General features: G+C 39.2%; 1 protein-coding gene across 4 annotated transcripts in view; it reads left to right on the top strand.

Moving 5' to 3' along the window:
• Positions 1-27,743, top strand: part of LOC149229693 (ATP phosphoribosyltransferase 1, chloroplastic-like) — a 293,966-nt gene that overhangs the window by 111,981 nt on the left and 154,242 nt on the right. For 3 of the 4 annotated variants that reach the window (XM_089375890.1, XM_089375891.1, XM_089375893.1), the window contains exon 2: positions 2,254-2,313. The exons of the other annotated variant lie outside the window; for it this stretch is intronic. In XM_089375890.1, the coding sequence (XP_089232016.1) occupies positions 2,254-2,313 (60 nt within the window). The remainder of the gene's footprint in view (positions 1-2,253; positions 2,314-27,743) is intronic. 4 annotated transcript variants of the gene reach the window in all.

Here is a 27,743-nt window from a genome sequence, read left to right as displayed (position 1 = left end):
AAGTGATCCATGTCAAAATGATCTCGACCGTCGATGAAGATCAAGATATTTCTTGATCTCATCCGTCGAATTTTTAATGTATTAAAAATTGAAATTCTGCATTTATTTACTCAAAATATTATTATTTTATTATTTTTAGGTTTTTTACTTTATTATATTATTTTTTATATTTTATATTTTGTTATTTTTATTTTTTAATTTATTTTAAATGGATCCTTGAACTTAGCTTTTGGGAAAATTACCTAGGACCTAGGACTTAGGACTTATGAGGGGATTAAAACATTTGTTATCCCTCAAGACACTTTACATCATGACTTTTTACAACTTTACATCCCAAGGGGGGGAAAACCCATTTGACATAGACCCTCATAAACCACCCAGTTCTGTGACACAACTATAATCTAGCAGATTAACACACTAGGATTCTCCTAAGATTCTAGTGACAAAATCCATCCCGGCTTTGGGGTTAGGCTGAAGGAAAACTCTGCCGATCATGGATCGGTGAGACGAAAAACCTTCCGGGACGTAGATTATCACCTAGAAAATTAGGTCCACCTAGGCAATTTACAGACATGACTCATATCTACTGAGATTATTTACAATTTATACATGCAGACTGGGTTTACAACATAAATTGATCAAGCTGTCGATGACTGTAGAATGGCACGGACATGTCGATCAAGCGCTACCCTTTTTGCAAAGAAAAGGAGGTGTACTGCTATGGGCGGTTGACCGGTAGTGGTCAACAGCCCCAAAATGGAAAAATTAACAAAATTGGGTTTTCGCTTTAGCAAAATATTGAGGAAGGGACATTACACCCAAATAGGATTTGGGAGAAATCAATTTTGGGTGCTAACAGCTCCTTACAGGTCCAGATTTGACAATTTATTAACAAGCTGTTTCAATATAGAAGAAATTGAAGAAGAAATACATGATCCACAAGCAGACTGTGGCCTGAACTAGCCGTTCAAACTTCAGACTGCTTGTGCATTATAATGTAGAAATAATAAAAACATGAGGTATGTTATTTGAGGATTGGGGCTTTAACGGTCAACTTCGAAAAATATTGGTCAAAGATTCCATTCTGTCTTTGTGAGCTCCATCCATGAGAGAGCTGGTATCTTTGGTTATCAAGGTCTATGTAAGAAAAAGTCTCGGTTGGAATTTGCTTGATATAATATTTATGTTGGCATATCTATACTTTGCAAGTAATTTCAATGCCCCCCCACATATATATGATGCATTGTTTCTGCATTTCCTAAAATTTTGAAAACTGATATTTTCATGACATCAGATGTTTCAGTGTAAGTGCAATTTGGGTTCAAACTTCAAAGATTACGAAGAATCACACACTTATCTAGAATATTGCTCTCTTTCATTTTTTTCACCTTGAGTGTATTTTCTTATTGAAGAAATTTTACTGCCTTCTGATTGCAGTCATGCTGCATGTATTTACATTGAAAGTTTTCTTGAATATTTCTATAAGATGGTTGTAAGATGTACATTTTAATATGAAGGGTTATTGAAGTCCCACCTGTCCAGTAGTTATGTATTTAACGTAGCTTTTCATTCCAACTTTTGATTGTTTCCATCTTCCAAATTAACTTAAAGTCAAGGGAAGCTTGTGCTGGGCTGTACTATCACTCTTTTTCTTGTCAGGGAACTCTGGCTTTAAGGTATGCCCAAAGCTTGTGTCTGCATTTGTGTTTAGAATGATTTAAAATTTAAATAAATATTTTTTACTCTTTTATCATTCTCCCATACTTCAACTTTGAATTCCTCCTGTAGATATGCTTTTAGCATATCTTTTCTTTCGAGGCAATTAGTCTTGAACACTCCCCAACATTCCAGACATGATATGTGATTTCTCTTGGAATAGAATTCCTGGTAAAATAATCTATGCTGTTAATATTTTATTGAAAATTTAAAGAATCATTTTTCAAAATAGCGCCTATTGATTGTTTTTTTTGTTCGTAATTGTTACTTAAACTACTAAGGTGTGTTTGTGACATTTCTTTAGAGTGAGACGACTGTTAAATTTCCATCAGGATTGATGTTTCTGAGGCCATAGGCATGTGTTTCAATATATAAGTTGGTTGAGCTTTGGTTTATTGTTGCTCTTTCCTCTGTTTGCTTTAAGATCCGGTTTTTATTGTAGAAAGGACACATCTTGAAGTTTAATAATGTTAAAGGACCTGAATGTTTTATGTAAAACCTTGATTAGTAACATTTAAAGTTGGTTTATCTTGGCAGGATTGTCAGCTCGCAGTGCGGCAGGTTAATCCTAGGCAGTATGTTGCAGATATACCAGGAGTGAGTATCTTAATTGCTTCCTGAGCTTCTTTTTCGCCAGTTTGAATAATGATGAATTTTGACTTACAAAATTATATCTTCTAGAATTTATATTTGGGAGTAATCAATGGCCTTGCAGGCTGGCCAAAATGAATTAAGCTCAAGTTCTCTTACATTAAATGGAGAAACTTTTTTTGGGGGGAATGTAGTCAGTAACTGGAACTATTTTAAATCCCTTACCCTGGTTCCTTTGTTTGTATATATAGGCTAATAACAAGAAGAGTTTTTAGAATGAAACTCTTAAATGTTAAATTCCACAAATATGAAAATTGACATTGAAACTACAGAAAATGGAAAATACAATATCTGTTTTATGCCAAATTGCTCCACGATGTTGTTAATTTTCCAGTGTTATGTGCTCAGCACAATCACTTACAACAAATTTTTCTTCAATTAGCAATCACTTCATCCAATATTCAATCTTTCAATGACAGTAAGCAATTGTAGATAGAACAGTACTTCAAATGTGATCGAAGACAACCAAGAACATGAAACAAGCGAGACACAAGATGTTGAGAAATGTAACTAGTTTCGGTCTTCATAATTGTTGTACTCATTTCAATATGTATCCTATGTAACAAACAAGACAAGCAAAAAGGAAAATTATTATTATTAAAGCATGGATTTCATGCCCATTATTGATGGTCTTCTAGGTAAAAGCATGTTCTTCGTGCTTCTAGGGTTTGATAGGTTTTAGGATTTATTGTCTTGAGTCAATGGAGTCAACATCATGTTTATAACACCCTTTCGGACAATTTGTAATTGTAAAAAGAATTATTTTTGAGTCTAGAAAGTCCTGGAATCTCCAAAAGTACAAGGCGACCCTGGGATCCTCAAGTCGGCCTAAAGGAGTGAATTTGACCCCTTGAGAAGGCTATAAAAGGAAGCAGTTCAACTTCACACACTAACAAGTTCGTTCTATCAAGGAAAGAGTTCGATCTGTAGCTAGGAAGCTGCGAAAAGGGGAGCGAAGTTCTAGAAGAAGTTGGGAAGCCGAAATATCTTGTCTTTGGGCTCTATCTCTCTCACACATTGTGAAGAAGCTAGGGTTTTTGCAACCAGAAAGAGGCTGAAGTTGTAGGTCCAAATTGCTGGAGAGCGAAGTTATTGTCGGGGAGCAGAATTGCAGGAACAAGTTGCTAGATAGAGCGAAATCCTTCTCTTGACCTTGTTGACTTTGGGGAGAGCTGTTTTGCTCTAGGAAGGTCTCAAAAGAAAGATATATTAGCGTTTCTGTAGCAGTTGCTAGCAAGTTGAAGTTGCAAGGAAGAAGCAGTTTAAGGGAAGGTCTTGAGGAAGGGCTGACTTGGTACTGGGAGAAGAACTTGTTCTAGGGATTGGGTCTTTGTATCTCATTTGAAGCAGATTCTAAGAAGAGAAGAGTTTTTGGGTTTTCCTCTTGGAGGGGTTTTGTCCTGGCTGAGAGACTATATCTATGTCCTCTTTTGTTGTTGTTGCTTCTTGATAAGATTTAACTGAAGAACATAAAAAAGATGACTAAGATTCACAAGCAAGTATCAAGGTTAAAGAAAATAAGTATAATAAGCTACCACTTTACCACTTTACATTTTATAACATGGTATCAGAGCTAAGGTGAGCAAGGAAGGCATCCAGAAGGACATGAAAAAGAATTGTTGATCAAGGGATGGGAAGCTCTCAAGACCTAAAAGAAGAAGATTGTCTCTTGAAGGGATTTGGTAAAAGGCTCGTTGATAAAAGACCTTCTAATCTAGGGTTTCTACATTGAAGAAGGTCAAAATCTACATCAATCTTGCAATAAGGGTGTTGATCTTGCAAAAGGAAGTCTACTTGGAAGGCATCAATCTTGGAAGCTGTTCGTGGAGGAATCCTAGGGAACATCTTTCAAGTGCATCATCAAGAACTCTCTGAAGGTCTTGAATACATCAAGAAGGTTGGAGATACTATTCAAGTAAGTACTTTACTATCTCATAATGGCTGAATCTTCAAGTCATGTAAGTTCTTTCTACAAGGAGAGCAACAAGCTCATTGGGGCAGTAAACTATCTAGCATGGAAGAAGAGGATTGACTTGATACTCACAGAGCAAGATGTAATGGGATATGTTACCGGAGAAATTACTAAACTTGGGAAAGACAAAACACAAGAACTAGCAAGGTACAGAAAGGGGAAGTGAAAGCTCAAAGGATCATAGTAGAACCAATGAAGGATTCTCTTGTTCCTTTTGTGGCAAATTTGAAGACTTCCAAAGCCATGTACGACAAGCTAGTGAATTTGTACTCTGTAAGTACAACAAGCCAAAACATGTCTTTATGGAACAAGTTATATAGAATGAAGAGATTGAAGAATGAGGATATGGCATCCTTCCTCATGAGAGTCTCTTAGTTGAGAGACCATTTGAAAGGACTTGGGGAACCCATCACTAATTCATAGGTGACCATATGTGTTCTAAATGCATTGCCATCGGAATGGAGAAACTTTTCAACAATTATCTACTCCAAGAAAGATTCAACTCCCTTTGATGAGTTGTGGGCACAATGCATACTGGAAGAGTCAAGGATCAAGGTAAAGGATGACATTGGATTTGATGAGCAGTCTCAAGCCTTTCTAGCCTAAGTCAGGAAGATGAAAAAGGGAAAGTTTGGTAAGTCCAAGAAGAAAGATATGTCTAAGGTTCGATGCTTCAAGTGTCAAGAATTTGGACATTATAAGAGGGGCTATCCAATTCAAAAAAACAATAAAAGGATGGACAAGAGTGAAGCTCATGTGGCTGAAGCCGTTGGAGAACCTGAGAAGAAGGCAAAGAAGGAAGAAGTGAATGATCTTTACTACGGAAAGAAGGTTAACTGACTTCTAGCTTCTTATGAATGTTGATTTCTCTTTAGATGATATGTTTTGCATAAGCATCATAGGATAGAGGCATATGATAGTAGCATGTCTGGAATTTATTATGTTGCTTAGTAGAAATCATCTAGGATATAATGTCAGACCATTTTGTATATTTTTCATCCAAGATATTGTCTAACATTATGTTAGAGGTTGTCATCTTGCTAAAGGGATCACCGTGATCTGGGAAGGACCATCATCTTGGAAAGTCCTTGGGAAAAGAATCATGACAGGAATAGTATGTATTCTATGTAATGTGGAAACATATTGGTAAAAAGGGATGAAAGGTTGCAATGGGTCAGGATACAAACTTTTTGTGAGATATATGGATATCTAGATGATTGGATGAAAGCATAGGAATGTATGTTGAAAAGTAAACTTTAGATAAGATTCATATATCCAAGAATCTTATGAAATGAAGTTGGCTATAAATATATGCTTAAGTACTAATGATGCTGGAAAAGAATAGAATGTGACTTACTTAAGATTGTATAGAAGATTAGGACTTTCTCTAGAATATGTATTCAATATTGATTAAGATCTAATATAATCTCCGAAATAAAAGTTGTAACTTGGTAATCAAGTTCGATCCTTGGGCACTCTGATGCGAGAAGGAAAGTTCAAGTGGAGATAGTCATTGTGGATGTTGATAGCGTTGCATAGTTTTTGTCAAAGTTCCAAGGAAGCGGAAGTACCAATGTTTTCAACAGGATCAGATCATCTGTCAACAATTTATATGTGTTATTGTAAACCCATTCTGCAAGTTATGTAATGTAAATGATGCTAATAATATTGTGAATGTATGCAACAACCTAGGTAAGCCTATTATGTTGGCAAGAGTTTCATCCTACGAGGTTTTTGCGTCTCATTGATTCGTTTGTGTTTCTAAACACGGATGGTGAGCAAAGTTTTTTCCTCCAACCTCACCCCAGAGCTAGGGTGAAATTCTTCATCAAAGTTTTAGGCGAGTCCTAGTGTTCTAGTCGAGTCTTATGTAAAAGTGATCTGGAAATAATTTAAGCTAGTTCACTAAATTAATTTTATTACAAATCACTTAGTCTACTAGATCATATTGTGTTGCAGATTGGTTATGTTTTTTGAGGGTTTAAGCCGAACAGTTATTCCCCCTTTGAGGGTTGAATTGTAAAAGATCTTATGTAAAAAATATTTTAATGCATGGTCCCTCATACTTAGACACCATGGTTAAAATATTAGAGGGTGGAAAAAACAATTAATCCCCTCAAGTGTCAATTAATTAAATTTTCTGGCAAAATTAAATTAAAATCCTAAGCCAAAAATTTAATTAATTAAAGTCAAATTAAAATGTCTTAGGAAAATTAAATTCTCCAAGTGAAAAATTCGTGGGTCTTAAAAGAATTAATTTTTGGAGGTCCTCTACCAAGGGAATATTTGATATTTCAAGAAAAATTGGATCCTTGGACCTTGGTGGTTAAGTCAAAGTCAAATTTTTGAGGAAATTAGCTCAAAATAATTAATTTTGAGCTTAATTAAAATGGAATTAAATGATAAATTCGAAAATTTCTCAAAATATAAAAATTCAATGACTAAGATTAAAAGATGATAAAGTATTTTTCGACGGATGAGATTATTTTAACAAAGATCAAGGAAACTAGCTGTTATTTTTCACTTGGAGGATTTATCTATAAATTAGAGAGTCATTTGAGTCTCTAGCCATTTGATTTCTGGCTAAGAAATTGCTGCTGAAACATTCATGTAAACTATTGTCCCACTGGGAACTATTTTTTCTATCATAATAAAGACTTTGGGGTGAAACTCGAGGTGTCCATGTTCATTGATTTGTGGTATGTACTGACTATGGGCTTTCCTATGTTGTGCTCATAAATGGTAAGATCTTTTTTTCAAACGATGGAGATAAAATCATTCTATTGATACTTTTGGGCTAATCTCAGGTGATTTGATTCGCCATATGATTAACATATTGTTTTGAGATAAATACATAGTGTTTGCAGGTACTTTAGTCCTTGGTCTCCAAGTTCACAAACTGTGGGAAATGATCAACTTTTCTTGGATCTTGAATATTTGTGGTGGATTAAATTTCCGCTAAGGCTATGGTGTGCATGGGGTTCCTAGAGTAGTTTTAGCCATTTATCAAAGAAAATAACCATAAAAAATATATTTCTCAAAAAAATTGATTTTCAAAATCCTTGTAGATTTGTAAATTTTGTAGATTAAATTTGTAAATTGTTTTTGCTAATTAAGGTTTTGGGTGTTTTATTTTCATTTTTTGTAGGTGAGATCTATTGAAGTCAAGAGAAGAGGCTGAAGTAGAGCTAGATCTAGGCCCTTGAGGGTAAGATCTAGTCTCTAGATTTTTTTTGTTTTGCGAGGCCAACCATTGAGAAATTTGTAGTAAAATTTCAATCTGGAGGAGAATTTTTTTTTTTTTTTTTGAGACAAAGGTCTCAGTTTTAAGCCTTCCCGGGCCTGGATCCAGCCTCCTCAAGCCCAACGTCAGCCTCTAAGGCCCCTGCGTCATCTTTTTCATCCTCTTGGAAACAGAGCGTAGCCTCTACCATTCCTCAAGCCCTCTGCGTCAGGGGTTTAGGCCCTTTTTAGGGCTAGTCATGGGCCTAGGAGGCCTCAGACCCCCTTCTTCACCCTAGACGACAACCTTAGAGGGCTTTCCATGGGATTTTAAGCCCTAACCCTAGCCGTCTTTAGGGCCTTTCTTCCTCCAACATCCAACCCTTTTGGGCTTTCCTTGCCTCATTTCCCTTCGTTTTTCCCTCCTTGGCCATTTTTTACCCTTGATCCACCTTCCTTTAGCCTCCAATCCTCATTGCTAGCCCTATTTGGCCTAGCTTTGGCCTTCCTTAGCCCTAATTTGACCTAAGTTTACCTCTGAATTTTCTGGACTGAATACTTGGTGGTTTTGCATGTATAGGGTCTCAAAAATTCTATTTTTCAAGTGGCAACTTGATTCAAAAGTTTCAACAAATTTGGACCAAGGGATCTTCAAGGCCTTGGGCCTAGGGTTTGACCTCTAAATCCTAGATTTTCACTGTTTTACTACTGCTTTAAATTTTGTTTCATAGCAGTAGTAATCAAGCCCTAAAATCACATTTAAATTGGTCAAAATAACTCAATTACAAAATCTAAATTTTCATAAATTTTGACAACTTGGACATCAAGGATCTAGCCTAGATCTAAGTGTTTGTTTGCTGGAATTTAGTACATAAATCATTGAACATATCAAATCTGCAATTTTCTGCATCACACATCTGAAAGGGGCACAAAAAGATAAGTTTTTTTATTTTGACAAAATTTTCGAAGTTTTGGGCATGTTTTGGCACTTCTTGTAGCATCATTAGCTTGTTGATCTGCTGATTTGTTTCTGTTGTAATAAGTTACTTCAGATCTGATTTTTCACTAAATACTTCATCTTAAAGTGGGCCAAAGTCATAAATCTAAATGCTAATCATTGGAGAATTTGTTGTTTCACGTGCTTGGTAAATTTCATGATCTAAAGTGAATCTCTTATTGCTGTCATAAAATTAATAAGTGCTGAAATTTCTGAAGTATTATTGCTGATCTGAATTGTTGGAAATCTAAAATTTGCTTATCTCTTCTTGGTCATAAGAATTGTATAAGTTTGCACTTGAAAATACTCAAGAATCCGAGTCTAATCTTGTTGATGAATAAGTTAATTCGGGCATCTAAGATCTAATCGGCATTGTGGTACTAGCCTAAGAATATTCTTGAGTAACTTTGATTTGCATCTTAAGTGCTCTAGTTTCTTTGAATTGGTTAAAGCATCTTGTCGATTAATCTCTAGTTGAAGCTAACACTTGTATTTTTAAGCACTTATCTTGTTTAAGATTATTATCTCATCATTGTTAAGTACTTTTGCTTTAAGATAATTCTTATCAAGTACTTAAGTAACACAAACTAATCTTAACTCAAGATAATCTCACTCATAATCGTTGCATAAGCATTCTAGGACTTAGTTTGCATTAATAATTTACCTCCAAGCGTAAGCTTAGTTGACAGACTCCTAGGGCAACCCTTTTCCAATTAGCTTGAGGGATTCTACTCTTCTTAGTGGTTAACACAACGAACTTGTAGTTGTCAATTCCACAGTCTCTGCAGTGCTGGAGGCACTGGGTGGTTGAAACACAGGGGGATGTATCGTTAATCAGGCTGTTGCCTGCTTCCCATTGGCTTCCATCTCACAGCCTACTCTGAAGACTGCTTCTCAAAACAGTTAAGGAAGAGGTTCAACTTAGACTAGGCATCTAATTTAAAATTTACCAAAATCCTTGCATCATACTTAGATCTTAAGGATTTCACTTCATATAGGTTAGTCTATCATATTAAGCAACAGGTTTCCATCCAGTTACTTGGTCTAAATTCGTAATAAACAAGAATTGTGACTCCATAAGACACTGGTCTTATACTTAAAATCTAATATAATCATTAAACTTGCTAAAATGTACCGAGTAGCTAGGCCACTCATTCGTGTTTCCCAAACAAGTTGGTTCCCGACTTGTTTTCCTTCACTTCATTTCCATAGGGACTACCCCCATAGCCTGTTGTTGGGAGATAGCTAGAACGAAGTGGGCGAGGATCAGAGTGATAGCCCCTGCCCTGAGCGGTTGTACGAGAAGGTCACCATGATAAGGTAAGTCTGTTTCATTTATGGTTTGGTTGTCTGGCTAAGATATTATTTTTGGCTACCGGGAAAATAATGTTGCAAGAATACACAATGATAGTTGCGGCAAGTTTAACTATATGGACGAAGAATGTTGAATGTCTGGTACCTGGAAACTGTAAAATCAAGATAAGTCCATCTTGGGATTGAAAGGGTAGCTGTACGAAAAGATAAGCTGAAGGTCAAGGAAGATCACTTTTTAGATTGAAGATTGGGAAGGCCCAATCCAATGCCTTTATGATTGAAGAAGAAAGTGATAAGCAAGAGAGATGACCTGGATCCTGTCACAAGAACAAAGAGTGGAGATCGTTCCATGATACAAGTGAACCTAGACCTAGGGTTGAGGGGTATTCTTTGATAAAGGGATTCCCTAGATCTAAGGTTTCCTATAATAAAGGGTTCTTGAGATGATCCTTGTGAAATTAGAATGATAAAGCGTGTGGGACTATAGAGAAACCCAGGTGGACCCAAACAAGGTCAAGGGTTTAGGGTGGAACTTAAAACAAAAGGTCTTGACCAAGTAAGGGAGGAGAAAAGGATCAAAGGGATTTGATTTGACCTGAATTTTCAATGCAATGATCCTTGATGAAGCCACTAACCTATGAAACTTAGGACCAAGAACAAAATTGGAGCTAGGGCTTGGGATAATTCTAAATCTAACCACAAGAATTCTCTCAAAATTTGTGAGGGCCTAGAGGACACCTCAACACAGTTGTGCTCCAACTCGCTCATTGAATGGATGACTGCAATAAATTTCGTGTGATGCCCTAGGAGACACTAGGGTTAGGGCTTAGGAAAAGAGAGAGAGAGAGGTGAAAGGTTATTCGTTTAAGTGATTGCCAAGGATAGGACTAGTGCCTAGACTATTGGGATAATGGAGTCAATGAGATTTCAAACTTTGGAGTTCTTTTATCCAATCAAGGAGTTCCCCAACAACTTCGCATAACCCTAAGGGAAGCAACTAGGTTACCAAGGAAATTTATACTTCTTATTGCTGCAATTTGATGACTTATCAAGGCAATTATATAGATAATATACCCCTAGGAACATTCATTCACTATACTAGACATGTAACATATGCAAAACCCTCACAAAATCAAATTCACACTTCAATTAGGGCAGAAACATAGATTCCATGAGCGAAAATTCCATACATTATACATGTGACATGAAATAGAGAAATAGACCATGAAAAAGCACTTACAAGTATAGCGAATATATCCAACCATCAAAGAGAGACAAAATCGAAGCTCCAAGACCAAGACAAGATTTCCAAATGTCAAAATGCATCAAAGATTATCCAATTCGTCCTCCAATAGCTATAGCAAAAATCTAGAAGAAATAAGGATCCAAATCCAAGTGATGATGAGAAGAGAATGAGCCTCTCATCTATTTATATCATCCTCTAAGGGTTTGATTTGCCTAATTAGGCCTAATGATGCCCCAACTAATAAAATAATGTACAAAATAATATTTCTTGGTGACAAGCCCACCAATATAGCTCCATAACATGAAAATAAGCTTCTCAAGAGGGCTAAAATAATAGATACAATAGGTCAAAGGGCCATTGAAAGGCCTAGTTGAGTCCAATATGCGCTGAAATGAATGGAAAGACTCCAAATATAGTGACAAAGGGGGTGGCCCCTTGATCTCCAAGCGAATGATCTGTGGTGCTTCTTGTTTTTCTAAGATACTGGTGTCTAGGATAGAATCTTAAATCACTAATGCTACCAAACCATGTGTGATGTTTCCTTTTTTGGTGTTCCTTATAGCATGGTTAGGATGGACTTTCAGAGTTGGGGGTAGACAAGTCATAGGTGCAGGTTGGTGTCATCAGTGGGCCCAGGTGCTTTTGGAGGGGTTTTGAGGAGTTTCTATGAGGTCTGATGGCATTCGCTTGGTATATTCCATCATCCGCACAGTTTGCCTTTCGTTTTGCTGCATTCCGACAACTCTAAAAAAATAGAGTTATTATTGGGCCTGACTCAATTAACTATGCTTAAGGTGGCATTCCGGGAGGAATACTTGACAAAACACCTTAGTGTAATAGCTCGTTGGAACTAGAACGAGAAAATCTATAGGGTGGGATGGTTAGAAGTGAGTTTCAGTGACCTGAGGAGACATGGTGGCCAATTTACCCTTTTCCCGCATTAAAAAAATATTTTAATGAAAATAAAAGAGGGAAAAGTGCTCCATGATTAAAAAATAATAAAGTAGGAGGTTCTAGAGGGGTCCATCAGATCTATAAAAGAGGCAGAGGAGGCCATTGGAGGACATCTTGGATTTGTGATTTCTTCTTGTGGAGAGGTTTGTGAACTCAGTTCTCTACTTTAGCAGTAGCCCCATGACAGAAACCTTCAGGTGATATTGGTGAGAGTGGACGAAAACCCACGTCATCTCCTTGGTGGATTCAATCAGAATTCACAAGTGCAGTGATTGATTTTAGTTCAATTTTGCGAGGGCCGGTTTTAGCATGAGAGCATATCAGTTTTGGAGACCAGATTGTCTATCATAGCTATTTTAACTATATCATCTGTACACTCTTTCAGTTATTCATTATAATTAAAGCTCAGATTATTTCTGCTCATTGTGTTATTGAATTGCATGCATTGTACTTGTTATATTTTACATGGCAATCTTCTATTAATCAAATAGTAAATTTATGGTGAAATTTCTGGTTGAGTTAAATTTTTGCAAAATCAGTCAAATATCCCGTTTGGGATATTACAGAGAACGTATCTTTATCAGAGAAGCCAAATCATTGCCGAAGAACATATTATAGGTAGGGTTTATCAAGTTCCATGTTGATGGCAAATTTGTCGCAGCGGTAGAAAATGTCCTACAAAATTTTTGACAAATTGTTGCAACTATAATAAGTATTCAACAAATTCACCCAAGTGATTTTTGTTTTCAAAAATGAGGCAATAAGTGAAATTTAATTGGCCAAATTATTTTGTCCAAAGTCAAAATCATATTGGAAAAGGGATTAATATTTGGGGCTTGATTATACCCAAGTTTCATGAGGAAATAGGAGTAAAATAAAATATGATTTTTTTGGATTGTCGTTGAAAATTTAAGGGGACGCATTACCGCTTGGAGGCCGAATTTGATTGACAATTTTCAACGCTGGTCAATCAATCGGGACAAATTCGCATTTGTGACCCCGTCAGAAACATGGACCGAAACCAAATTATGATCGTGGGGTCAAAATTGTAGCATGAGATTTATTACAGGATCGGGCCATCGAGTTTCTAATCCACGGGAGACAAATTCCTGCATTGCCAGAAGTTGGGATCAAAATTTTAATGACTAGTCGATTTGGTGGAGGCCAAGGAGGTCGAATTATTAAGGGTTTTAGCTAAGACGACCAGATAGTGGGATGAAATGTCGAGTCAACACCTTAATGCATGGACGGGGCTGACAAGAGCCAAATTGTGACCGCTGCGTAAACTGTGGGGCGTTCCATGTCGGGTCTGTAACAAGAGAACCACGAAGATTCAAAATGGTGGTCGTCTTCGTTTGCATGTGCAAAATTTTCATGGAGATTGTGTGTAGAGGAAACACGACCTAGGCCAACAGAACAACAAATATTTTCATGCAGCCACTGAATGAAAGACTGTGGCTGGAACAAATCGAGACCAAGTCAATTGTCAGCTTGGAGCCCAACAATACAATTTTCATAAGAGTCACATTTCTTTCTCTCTGGTGATCAAATTTAACGCATAGCTGGGATCAAATTTAGGGGCGTATGCAAGGACCGAGTTCGTGTTAGGATGCAGAGATCAATGAGGTGGAAGTGTGTGTACATGGTCAGACAAGGCGTAGTTGAGCTAGCTTATTAGAACGTGAGTAACTATATCAGCTCGCTGTGTTGCATAATAGCCTGCAAAAGAGAATTCTGTAGTATACTATAACTTCTGCGAATGTGCACTAGAATTGGAAAGAAGTTGCAGACATTAAATTGCCTCTGCTAATCAGATTTAAGTTGAGCTAAAGCATCATCATAATACCAGGTTCCAAATTCTATCATTCTTGTTGGTTCAATCTCCCTCTATTGTTGAAATAATCCATGAATGTGTCATTTGAAACAAGTTATCAAACCTAAACCAACAACAAGTGTTATTCAATCTGTTTGACAGAATTTCTCAGTGAGAAGGGCCATAAAATTCAGTATTTTCTAGGGTGATAAGGCCCGTGTCAGATTTGCTATGAGGATGATAGAGTTATGGGTCATTGGGTGTTAATGAAAACTGTCATAGTACCATCTATGGAGTCAAGTGTGGGACAATTGTATCTGTTGATGGCATTTCAGAGTTATATTGTTGTGGCCTTATTTACATTGTCATGACCATTATATGCTACATTGTCAACCTCTATGTATTGATGTCAAACCTTTCCTGAGTTGAGTCATAGTCTTGATTAAGTCACAACATTGTTAATATCATTGCATGAGCTGTCATTATCATTGCATGGCTTCGTAAATGTTGAAGTGAATAGTTTGTCAGTCAAGTCATGTATGAAACAACTTGATAAACTTGCCATCATTAAACTAAAACCATGGATAAGACCTTCAAAACTGTCCTTAATAAATTTGCAGCAGAAATTAACAGATCCCTTTCCAAGGGGATACTTACTTTGCTACAAGAAGAGCAGCCACAAGAAGAGCATGAATTGGGACACAAAATTTTCAAACTTGGGACAAATTTGAAACACATGAAGGTCACATGGAAAGTCCTTTTCAAATTAGATGAACTAGATGCGCTCTTTTCCAATGTGAGCCAGTTAGAAGGGAAGAAACTGATTTGGGCTCTAAAACCAACTATGCTTGCTCTCATACAACACAAGTTCTTGGAGGAACCTTGTGAAGGGGTTAGACTTCCAGTTGCATCTTGTCTCAGTAACATCATGAGACTAACCACCCTTATAGCTCCTTACAATGATGATGTTATGAGGAGAGTTTTCACACTGATAGTAAACACTTTCTAGGACTTGGAAAACAATGCAGGCTCTACCTTTGGGAAAAAGCTTGAGATTTTAGAAGTTATGGCCATGACTAGGACTTATGAAATCATGTTTGATCTAGAGTGTGATGGTTTGATCCTACAGATGTTCCAATGCTTCTTCAACACCATCATCCTGGCACATTCATAACACACATGCAGTCCATCTTGTCATCATGTATGAGAGGTTGTGATGCCATTTGTTAGGAGTTGCAGTCTCGATTGTTGTCTGTTTGGAGGAGAGAGCAGTTGGTCTCACCTGCTGCTTATGAGCTAGCCGAAAGGTTGGTTGAGAAAAACATTGGATTGTTCAGGAGACAGTTGACCATGGAAGAGCTGCTAAGGCTTGGTTGATCATGAAGCAAGAATGAGCTGAGGAGTAAGGGTCTTTACTTCATCAGCAAGGAACCTTCGGTGCTTGACCACTCATGCTTGAGTGATGTGGAGGAGATGGCAGAGGTAGAGCAGAAGAAGATTCCTTTTGACTTTCAGGGTGAGGATTCTTATTTGGGTGAGTCCATGAGTTCATACGAGGATGCCTCTGAGGAGTTTAAGCAGTCATGTGGAGTTGTTGACAATGGGCCAGATTTATATTCCCGTGTGTATGGTGAACATTCAGTGGACCCTATGGGAGACATCCAGGATGATGAGTCACCAGTGATGATTCAACATGAGCAACATATGGAGGAGCATGAGTCTGTTGAGGAGGATGATATGCACAACATGCATGATGAACCTTTTGAGGAGAGCCAGTTGGAGGTTCATGTTGAGCCCGTGATGGATGAGGATGAGCAGCCATCCTCGGGGTCAACCATTGATGAGGAGTAGGCAGATGTACAGACAACTAACAAGGTGGTAGTATTTGCAGACACTTGTCCTTAGGAGGTGCAAGGATCTGACATGATAATTTTGCAAGGCTTGGTAGATTGGACGAGCTTAGAGTTCCCAGTCAGATGAGGGAGGATCTTTTTGAGATGGTAGTGCATCCATCTTTGGGCCGACCCATTGATGAGGTGCAAGTAGATGCAGAGGAAAATGGCAGAGCTGCAATACTTTCAAGGAACATCCCTCTCCAGGAGTACATAGATCGGGCTTGTAGCACAGTTTGGCCCCTTGTACCCAATACAGGGAGAGAGGCAGGGTTTTCTCGATGGCTATTGTTGACTGAACAGGCAAGGTTGCGCGAGTGGGGCACAATGCAACATAGGAAACTTATCACATATACAGGTGCCTATGCATTTGATCCTTCCCACAGGATGGATTGGCAAGAGATCATGAGTTGGTATCCTATTGATGGTGTGATATTCTTAGTCAGGGGTGTAGTAGAGTGGGGACGCTTGACATGTCAGATACTACATGCCCCATGTGGCAGTGGGACACAGGTCGACAACCCTTCACATTCCATCCCGACAACAGGAGAGTGGGATTAGCATTGGATTGAGTCAAGGGTTGGACTAGAGAGAGGTAATGAGTTGGTACGCAGTTGATGGGGCAACATTCACAACTAGTGCTACAACACAACAGGAGCCATGGAGCATTGATGCTTGTTCTTGGTGGCATTGGGATCCAGGAGGACTTGTTGATGACAAGTTCAGTCAGAGATTGGTCTGGGGTCTGGGCATTGAAGGGTTCGCTCATGGTGGGTTGACATAGAGGCATAACATCATCCAGTGGTTCGTATGGGATCCGGGCATTGGGCCAGCAGACTGGTCCACAGGTTTGGATTGCTTGAGGGAAAGCAATCTTGAGGCGGGAGGATTTGTGATGTTCCTTTTTTTGGTGTTCCTTATGACATGGTTAGGATGGACTTTTAGAGTTGGGGGCGGACAAGTCGCAGGTGCAAGTTGGTGTCATCAATGGGCCTAGGTGCTTTTGGAAGGGTTTTGAGGAGTTTCCATGAGGTTCGATGGCATTCGCTTGGTATATTCCATCATCCGCACAATTTTCCTTTCGTTCCGGCGCATTCCGACAACTTTCAAAAAGTAGAGTTATTATTGGGCCTGACTCAATTAATTATGCTTAAGGTGGCATTCTGAGAGGAATAATTGACGGAACACGTTAGTATAATAGCTTGTTGGAACTAGAATGTGAAGATCCACAGGGTAGGATGGTTAGAAGTGAGTTTCACTAACCTGAGGAGACATGGTGGCCAATTTACCCTTTTCTCACATTAAAAAGAATATTTTAATGGAAATAAAAGAGGGAAAAGTGCTCCATGATTAAAATAATAATAAAATAGGAGGTTCTAGAGGGGTCCATCAGATCTATAAAAGAGGAGGAGGAGGCCATTGGAGGACATCTTGGATTTGTGATTTCTTCTTGTGGAGAGGTTTGAGAACTCGGTTCTCTACTTCAGCAGTAGCCCCAGGACAGAAACCCTCGGGTGATCTTGGTGAGAGTGGATGAAAACCCACCTCATCTCCTTGGTGGATTCAACCAGAATTCATAGGTGCAGTGATTGATTTCAGTTCAGTTTTGGGAGGGTCGATTTCAGCATCAGAGCAGATTAGTTTTGGAGACCAGATTGTCTATCTCAACTATTTCAGCTATATCATCATGTACACTCTTTTAGTTATTTATTATAATGAAAGCTGAGATTATTTCTGCTCATTGTGTTATTGAATTGCATGCACTGTACTTGTTATATTTTACATGGCAATCTTCTATTAATCAAATAGTAAGTTTATGGTGAAATTTCTGGTTGAGTTAAATTTCTGCAAAATCAGTCAAATATCCCATTTGGGATATTACACCATGTATCACAACAAGTCTACTTTGCACAACGGAATATAAACAACAATAAATCTACTAGTGCACAAATGTATACACAACTTTTTACAAGTTATGTACAATAACCCAACTTCGTTATATTTAATCCAACCGATAATACAACAGTCTAGGGCTCTCGTACCTAGGATAATGGCCCTCATACATTCGCTGATACAAAGATATACAATAACTAGGGCTTGGTGTTTGTCATGATGACCACCAATCTACCCTGATCAAAGTACTTTGACCATATAGATAATGTAGAGCTCCTCACAGCTGCCTTGGTCGTACCCTGTACCAATGTTTTAAAAACCAGAACCGGTGACTGGACCGGTCCACCTAATGAACCAGGTTTCGAACCGGAACCGGTCGAACCGAGACTGGTCAGGTCTAAATGAACCGATTTAAAAAAATACATTAAATAATTAATTTTTAATGAAAAAAACTATTTTTAAGATTTAAAACCATGATTCCAAGCCAGTAGAAACAAAATATGCAAGGTTTGCTCATCTATATACCATGTAAAGGTGAATATATCAAAATGGCATCGAGTGCAATACATATCCGCAACAAAATACATAATCAATGAGGCTCTAAATGGTCTCTAAAGTCTGAAAACAATGCTCTAAGCTATGGGGTCACTGAACTACTACAAGTCTACATATCGGTGATCAACAACATGATCACTTCTCATCATGATCAAACTCATCACCACTACTAGACAAGAGATCATCAACATGAGCTACATAAATAATATGCCTCCGAGTTTGAGGACTCCTAAAACTCCTCTATAACTTTAGTAGTAGTAGCAAAAATAGACATCAAAACTACAAATCACTGATCAACATGGTCACTCATGAAACTCATCGTTGATTCAACGCTACTATAAATACATAAACATCATCAACAAGAGATACATGACCATCATCTAGCTCAAAGTCTTCAGACTTGGATTGCTCAACCTTATAACATGATAGAAATTGAAAAGGTTTAACATGCCTAACCAATGATTTTGGTTTGAGTGAAGGGTTCATCTCCTCAACCTTATAATGTGGTAGAAAAAGATTAGCATGCCTAACCAGTTATTTTCCTTTGAGTGAAGGGTGCATTCTTATTAAGGCCATGGTAGAGGAGTTCAACAATCAGTACTACCAACATCAACAAAGTTCAACAATCAATGCCACCATGATCAAGGTTCTTAAAGGGCTTCATGCTCTTGATCAAATTCCAATCTCATACCCTCACGCATGATAGAATCAAATGGAAACATTGCAAACCCCCAAACCATGAAATCCTGAAAACCATTAAGTCTGCTGAATTTTGAGTGAAATCTAAAATTCTAGTTTCTCCATATGAAATCCAACAAGGTTGAAACCACTTTGAAACATCCTGAGTCATTTCATGGTAATGTTAAAAATTTAAGTAAAAGGATGAAAATGAAAATTAAAGGAAATGTCACTTTTACTTTAAGAATTTAACATTACCATTAATTGCCAACATTGTTAGGGTTGAGATGTGTCAGGAAAATGAGAGGGTAGGCATGTTTTTCTTGGAGGGACTATTTTTGGAGGAAAACAACCCCAAATTTCCCTCAAACCAGCTTTAAAACTCACAAAAATGCATTTTATGGGGGTTATAGTTGCCCTGGCAATAAACCTGCCAGTTTAGGACAAAACCAACCGGTTTGACCACAAACTGGCAGGTTCAGTCCTAAACTAGCTAGTTAGGGCAAAAAAAGGCGAAATGAGGAGGTAAACTGGGTTTTTAAGCCGGTTTGACCTGGTGGGCTTGCTAACCGGCCGGTTTGATCGGTTACCGGTTCAGACCATTGTTTTAAAAAACGGCCGTTTCGATACCGAAATGGCCGAGTTGATCCGAGCCGATACCCTCAGCCATGACTCGGCCTTTGAAACGGTACGTTTGGCCGAGTCAGCCATGACTCGGCCGAGTCATTCAATGACTCGGCCGAGTCATGGCTGACTCGGCCAACTCGGCCGTTTCTGTTATGACTCGGCCGAGTCACAAAAAGCCGGCCTAGAACACGTTAAACAACAATTTAATAATTTTTTAATGGATTTTTAAGGTGATTTCTGATTGGTTTGGACTCCAAGGTGTTATATGAATTTGCTAAATGTCATTTGGGGTCCATTCCCCCTCCCAAACCCTATTTAGCACACTCAAATGCTCTCTACTATTGATATGCTATTCAAATTTCATGGTAATGTTAAATTCTTAAAGTAAAAGTGACATTCTCCTTAATCTTCATTTTCATCCTTTTACTTAAATTTTTAACATTACCATGAAATGACTCAGGATGTTTGAGAGTGGTTTCGGCCTCATTGGATTTCATATGGAGAAAGTAGAATTTTAGATTTCATTCAAAATCCAGCAGACTTATCAATTTTTCAGGATTTCAGGATTGGAGGATTGCAATGTTTCCATTGAATTTTGTCATGTATTAGGGTATGGAACTCATATTTAATCAAGAGCACCAATCCCTCTATGTACCTTGATGTTAGTGACATTGGTTGTCGAACTCCTCTGGGATTCGCTCCCAAACCAGGAGCTTCTGAAAATGTCGCTCCCGCTCCCATTTTCGCTCCTGCTCCCAAGTAACACAAAGAAGAGAAACCGTTTGGATCAAAAACGGTTAAATGATCTAGTTTATGTCCAATACAACCTCTGGCTCAGACGAAACCATTTGTTGAACAAAAGACCTGATTCAGATCCCATTGTGTTGGAAGACATTGATCCAACATCAGATTGGGTAGTGGAGAGTCGTCCAGCAGAGTTTGATCTTGATGAGGATCTTGATTTAGATTTAGATATCGAGACATCAATTGAACTTGAACATGCTGTTCAGTTGAATGCAGATCCCAATCCACCATCCTCAGTCTCACAGCCGACTCCAGTTGTAGGTGCTTCCTCTGCTCAGCCACGACAGAAGCGCAGCCGCATATCTACTCTATCTTAGCTTGCATCTGCTGCAGTTGCATAGCCTGCTAGTGGTACCACTTCTACAGCTGCAGTTGGAGATGATGATGATGAGGAGGAGCCATGGACCCCCTGTTTGACTCTGATGATGATCCAGAGATTGATCGACATGATCTTGGCTCCTCTGGCAGTAGCTACTAGCCAATAGCTGTAGTACTAGTACTGGAGTCTGGTCACAGTTTACTTTTGATGTAGAGGCCATTTCTAGCCTCCTTGGTTATGTGTTTTTTGTTTTGAGTCTTTGATCATGTATGACAGTTGACTATGTATTGCCATTGGGTACCATTTTGATATAATGGATTGGTTCATGAGCCTACTTTGATCATATGTTGTCTTCCATCTATATGATAATGCTGTGTGTTTGGAAACATGAATGAAAATCTCTAAAATTATGTTTAAAATCTTTAAAATTATGTTTTTTTATAAAAAAAATAAATATTTAATGTATTTTTTACAACGACCGAGTCATTGAAATCGAGCCGGCCGAGTCATTACCGTTTCGGAGTCGGAGTCGGAGTCGATCCTCGGCCGAGTCGGAGTCGGAGTCTTAAAACATTGGTTCAGACCGATCGGTTTTTAAAACACTTCCCTGTACACATCTGCCTAGTCCTTCGGCTCCCAATTTGCAGCTCTTGCCTATATCAATGCACCAAATTCATCTGGCCACTGAATCTCTACTCCAATTTGCTCTCTAGTTGACTGTTTGTCCTTCAACACATCAACACATCAAGACTCCTGTCGAGTTGTTCACAACTCCGTTTGTGAACAACTCTCAACTACCCATTGCTACTCCTTAGCTACTTAGGGACTTTAACCCACTATAGTCTTTTTGCGCTGCTCCAATGAAGACTAACATAGGGCATGAAGGGCTGCCACCTATCACTACAATATGTCCATCTCTCACAATGAACATGGGCTAGGAGGATTGCCCAACTTCTGCTGTAGATGTCCTTCTCCACATGCTAAGTCTAGGGCTACTCCACTACTCCAAGCTGATCAGGCCTATGAGCTCTTCTTTGGCCACTCTAGCAACCACCTTGGTCCATCAAGATGGTGCACATAGGGCTTGAAGCAAGCCTCCACAATCCTCCCAAGTTGTTCTTTAGTTTGCTCCAATTCAGCCTTATCTAGGCCCACACTTGGTTCACTCTCACGCTACCCTCCAACAAAACACAAACGTCCAATACATGTTGTAACATCTGCTCACTGGTTAGGGCATCCAATCACTAGGATTACCTTTCCTCTTGGCTGCCAACAGACTTCACAAATCGTCCTCTTTTAGGACACCATCCACCTAGCATCCATCCATCACGAAGGAGTCATCTACAACGAACTACTTCTACCTCCTTGCCAAGGGGTTCTATGCACTTGCAAGTTTGGTTAGGGCACACAAACAACCCTAAATTATTGCTCCTATCACTGTGTTTCTTCTCCCAAAGGACCGCCCCTTTTGTTGTCCAAAAATAGGCACCCAAACTTACTCTGGGGTATGAGACTCCTCCTCAATGTACCCTACAACACTTATGTACCAACCAAAAAAATCAAACAACCCAAACACACAGAAGAAACACCTTTGTTCACCTGTGCTCAGACCTTGGCATATGCGGCCTAGAGAGAGGGCCTTCTCCAAGTCCTCACGTCCTCTAAAAACCCACCCTAACCTGCTGCTGTAGTGGCCTCTTTTTGCAATCTTATGAAAGAGATACACCACACAAATTATGCATAGAAAACCTCTTAAACTCACATATGCTCCCGCGGCCTAGTCCGCAAAGGATCTGCTACCTTTCAAGCCTCCATGCTGGCTGGAACAGGCTTAAGACAATTGTGCCCAGGTCTGTAAGAAGTCCGCTCCAAACACCAGAGAAAAAATTCTCAAAAATGCGTCCTTCATGCCTCTTGTTCCTTGCCTCAGGTCTGCACCAATTTCAGAGCTAAACTATGATGTTAGATGCCATTTGGATGTCATTCTAACCTTCACACAAGGCCTCAATTTATTCTTTTCCATGGGGCTCCAACGACTGCCCTTTGAGGGCTTGACAACCTGTCATAAGGTCTCCTACAGCTATGCCGACTTTAACTTTGTGCCACAAGTCCACATCATAACTTCAAAAATCAATATCTCATGATCTACTGCTCCATTTCGATGACTTTCGATGCCTCCAGTTACTCTCGAGGTCTTCTATCATCTCCATCGATAACATGTCGAAATCTTGCCACGGTTTTGGCCCAACAACTTTGGGTGAAAAACCCTAGGCTTGGGTTTCAAGTCCACAAGTCACTTTTGTGGCGCTCCAACCACCAATCGCCAAACCCTAGGGCTTGGAGTACCTCCCAAGCTACAAATTTCAACAATGATCCCAAGTGGCTATGGGGGCACAAAACATCCTCATGGGTCTCCAAATGGATCGAACTAGCCTGTAGCCCATCTGTAATGGTTGGATGAATGATGCAAGCCCTCCCTTTCTCTCCCATGGTGAGACACAACCTCATTTGGGCCTTGGATCAACTACCAAGTGTGTGATGCAAGAGTGTAGATGGCTAGGCAAGGTGGTCCAGATGTATCATCATCATCAAATAAGTGGAACACGAATGAGAAATAGATGGTACTGATGGATCCCATGATGTGGCAATCTACTCTCTACTATAGTGGAGGCCCATGGCTTTCAACGTTCACCCTACAAATGCTAATATGACCCTCTAGAGGGCTTAGACCCCGTATAGGGAGACCAAACCCCAGATGATGACCACCTGTGATCATGTATAAGATCCAATGTGTCTCTTCACCTTCTAGTACAACAAATCATTAGTGCAATTGAGTAAATGAGCTTACAAATCATGGAACCAAGTGGACACTTCATAGTGGCATGCCCTTCCATAATGGGCTTTAGAGTGTACAAGTGTCTCCAAGTTCAAGAAGAAGGTTAACCAAGGACCCTAGTAGGTGGATTCAACCAAGGGAGTGACAAGTCCATAGTACATCCATCAAGAGGCAGGTGTCATGTGAATAAATTATGGAATGAAGTGGGAATCAGGGGAAGGCTCCAAGCCTCATGCCACAATACAAGGGTAGTTATGATAAGGGAAGCCCACACTTGGGTGTATAGATGTAGGAGGGAGAAATCATGGTACATGAGTTACCCTGACCATTGTTTTTCCACCCTTCTTCATATGCCTTTTGCCTTTCATTGATTTTTCTTTTTACAACTGCCTAGGGCTCTAGGGGATGAGAGCATGATGTGCAAGATATAATAGTGAATACCCCCTTAAGGTTGGGCAGTTCATCACCCACCATGGGTTGAGACAATCATGGGTTCCTTAATGATGTAGGGGGCTCATATAGGGGCCCAAGGAACCAGGGTGATGGCCATAATGGTAGGGGGTAGAGCTCATGTTGGCTTTTGCTCATGTGCTAAATTTGTATGTTCCGACCATCTTATGCATTTTGTGGTACATTTCCTGCTGATAGTGGCCAAATTATGCGTTTTTCTTTCTTTTTAGCTACATCAACCTCCGGGGCATCGTTTCAGGCCCGACCCAAAGTGTGGACAAGGGGAGGGGAAAGCTAAGTCCTTGTGGACCCAATGGACAAATGTGGACCAAGATGGGAAATGTATGAAATGGGGTTATAATGAGCAGAGGGGGGTGATGTATATGGTGTTGGGAAGCGGGACCATGCAGCCAAAATCGCGATCTCACATGTAGTGCCACTCCTAAAGCTATTAGCCAATAAAGGAGGTCCCATGTGATTAGGATACAAGGTTAACCACCCAATTGGACAAAGGAGTCAAGAGTACAAACTGTTATCACTCTGATATTTCTTTCGAAGTTAAAGAAGGAAGAAAAGTCAAAGGTAACCACAAACCACTTTTGGAGATCAGGACCTAACCTTCCTGATGCTCAGAGAGGGCTCTCTCTTTATAATTTAACTTTGTTTTAGTTAAGATGATTTTAGGCTAGTTATTGTTTGCACTTGGATTTTGGTTTGAATTTGGGTGGTGGGATCACTTTACTTAGATGAACAGAGGTTTGCTTTTACCATTGGGCTATGGGGTCGAATGTCAGACAAACAAGATTGGATTCAATTCTAAAAACAGTTTCTACAGGGCAAGATAGATGAGTTACTGCAGATCTTAAAGTTTAAATGGTGAAATGGTTTCAAATCGGATCCAGGGAGCAATTAAGGGTTCCCTAGGACGGACTCTGGAAGGAATGAATGAGGTCAACCGGGATTGGAGAGCAATTAAGGGTTCTCAAATCCGGGTATCAGAGGAAAACATGTAAATGACTAACTGTGCAAAATAGAGTGTACTTAAACAAATTCTGAGTGATATCTCCAGTTAATTCATTCAAATTTAGAACACATTTAAAATTATGAAACACATAAGAAGGTAACAAAATCAAACAAAGAAGATACTTCACTGCAAATAGCTCATCTCATGAATCCTGTAGCGAAATGCTTTTATTACTTGCTCCAGTCTGTTGACTTGAAAATGGTACAATCACCCTTATGTTTTGAGATCAAAATAACTCTACAAATGTAAAATAATCCCCCCCAATACTTCGAATTATGAAGTATTTATACAAAAAGGAGTTACAAAATATCTCAAACTGCATTGAGAACTAATCTAAGAAAAATAAATATCTTCTTGCAAGAAGATAGAGACAGCTATTGAACTGCTGCTTGCTGTCCCTGTTATTTAGGTTCTGCTGGCTTTGCTCTTTGATCTTTTGCCCTTTAAGCTGGTTGGTTGTTTGGTCTTCACGCTGGATGTTCTGTTTTACTTTAACTTTTCATCTGATACAATTTAACCTTGCTGACCTGTCAATATCCTTTTACTGTGTTGTTTTACTTTTTACTATACATTTATATTTTTACTGTGTATGCTACAGTAAATCATTCAGTTTTTTCCATCTTTCCTCATCTGATAATTGGATATTGAGCATTTTTCTGTATATTTCATCTTCCTCTGTATATTTGGCAAAAGTAGGCTTATTAATAAACAAGTGTTTTACCTCATGTTGGAGGCAAAACAAGTTTTCAAAAGTTTGATACAACACTTTCCCTGTTGGTAAGCCCTTCATGGATGAAGTGATTCCCTGTTCTCTGGCCACTTCCCTGATTTTCTTATTGTAATCCTCATGTGTCATTAACTTATCATTTATTACTAAGGGATTAGTTAATCCCTTTTCCTTCAAAAGTTCGAACTTAGCCATGAACTTGTCAGCGGCTAGTTGCATGTTTTGACACTTATCCTCTAAGTTCAACATCAAATTCCTCTTAGTGAGGACTTTTCTGACTTCTAAAATTGTACCTATCCTGTTAGGTATCTCAAGTTCTTGTAGGTCATACTTATTCTTGGAGTTGAGGAAATGGATAATTCTTGTTGCTTCCTCTGGCATATCTCCAAGTTCTGCTTTAACCCTTTCAATGGCTTCTGTAGCCTACTTTATTAAATCAATTTGTTCAAAATAACCTGGATGGATGGCCAAATATCATTGACAGAGTCAATGATATTGGCCCACAGTTGCTCCTTAGCCTTACCTATAGGTTCATTGAGTGTCAGTTCTTTCTCCAGGCTTTTTATTCTTTCATTCATCCTTGTAGCCTTTTGTTGTTCTTCTTTATGCATGATCTGGGCAAGTCTGCAATCTGTCTCCAGGCTGGTGACTTTCTCCTTCAGTCTGTTCATCTCAGTGGTCTGAATGGACATTTCTTCCATTGCTTTGACCAGCCTGTTTGCTTCATCACTTGTGGAGGCTGTTGCTGTTGATCCTGTTGCTGATGTAGTCGGTGCAGATGTCGGTAGTGTAGTGGCCATTGGAGCAGTGGGAGCTAATGATGCTGCCAAAGTAGAAGGTACAACTGTGGTCACTGTTGGAATGACAGTTGTAGGAGCATTATCAATACTAGCTTGTTTGAGTTGAATCAAGCTATCCAACTCTTTCTCCATCTCCTTTAACTGGTCATTCAACTGCAACACTAAGTCCATCATTTCCTCATGATTGGTCTGGCTTTCTAGGACTTCCTTTGTTTGTGGGTGCTGCAAATGAGGCAACTTGAGCTGTTTCTTGAGGGCTGCTATGTCCTCATTCTTCTTTTTGATTAGTTTCTATGTGGCCTTAACATCACTTGGGTCATGGCCCAGTTCAATAACCAAGTCCTCCAAGGACTTTATCCTGGTGTCTTTAGCCTATGAAGAGGCCCTCTCCAATTTGTATTGAGCTGTCACATTTTCCAATGAATCTTGCATCTTGTAAGCTGCCATGGCCTTAGCTATGAGGGTGGAGTAAATCATTTCTCCAACTTGCTTGTGAAACTCTATCTGATCAATGGGATGAACATCCCTGGCCAAGACCTCAAAATTAGTCTTCTTATAATCTGCTGAGGTCTTTGGTTGCTGTACAGTGGGCTGTAAAAATGACACCTGCATTTTTCCTTCTTTGATGTCAAAGGCTGACATCAGTTTGGTCTGGTTTGGTGGTGTAAGTTTGAGGTATTTGGCATATGTCTCTACTTTCAACTTTTCATTCCTCATTTTTATCTCTTTGAACCTGTCTTTAATATCCTTTTCCTTGTCAGCTGGCCTGACAAAGGAAGAAACCTCCATACTCTGTTGTCTCTCTATCATTTGTGTATTGGAGGTTGATGGTTGCTCTGTTTCACCTGGTGCAACCGTTTCAGCTGTTTCTTTACTTCTCTGCCCCATTGCATCAATGTCAATTATTTCCTCTGATGCAATGTTTTCCTCCTGTTCAGACACAGGATTCAACTTGGGCCTTTTATTTAGCTTAAACAGTTCATCTGAAGTCTCCATGGCAGAGCTGGATGCCTCATCCCTGCTCCTCTTAGGATTCTTCTCCTCATTTGCTGGGGTCTGTATGACAGGAGGAATGTTCATTGGCCCTTGTAAATCTGGAACCTGCAGGAAAGAGCTCTGGTCAAATTTCTTTTCTAGATCAATCATTGTGTTCTCCACATCCACAACAGTGTTGTCCATATCAATCAAGGTGTTCTCCACCCACTCATCCTGGTTAGCAAACTGTTCAATGTCAGGTCTTGGGTGGTGGATGT

Source organism: Pinus tabuliformis, chromosome J (genome assembly GCF_031772625.1).
Source record: "Pinus tabuliformis cultivar Carrire ecotype Pingquan chromosome J, CPIR1, whole genome shotgun sequence".
Lineage (NCBI taxonomy): Eukaryota > Viridiplantae > Streptophyta > Pinopsida > Pinales > Pinaceae > Pinus > Pinus tabuliformis.
This window is presented reverse-complemented; position numbering and strand designations above follow the sequence as displayed.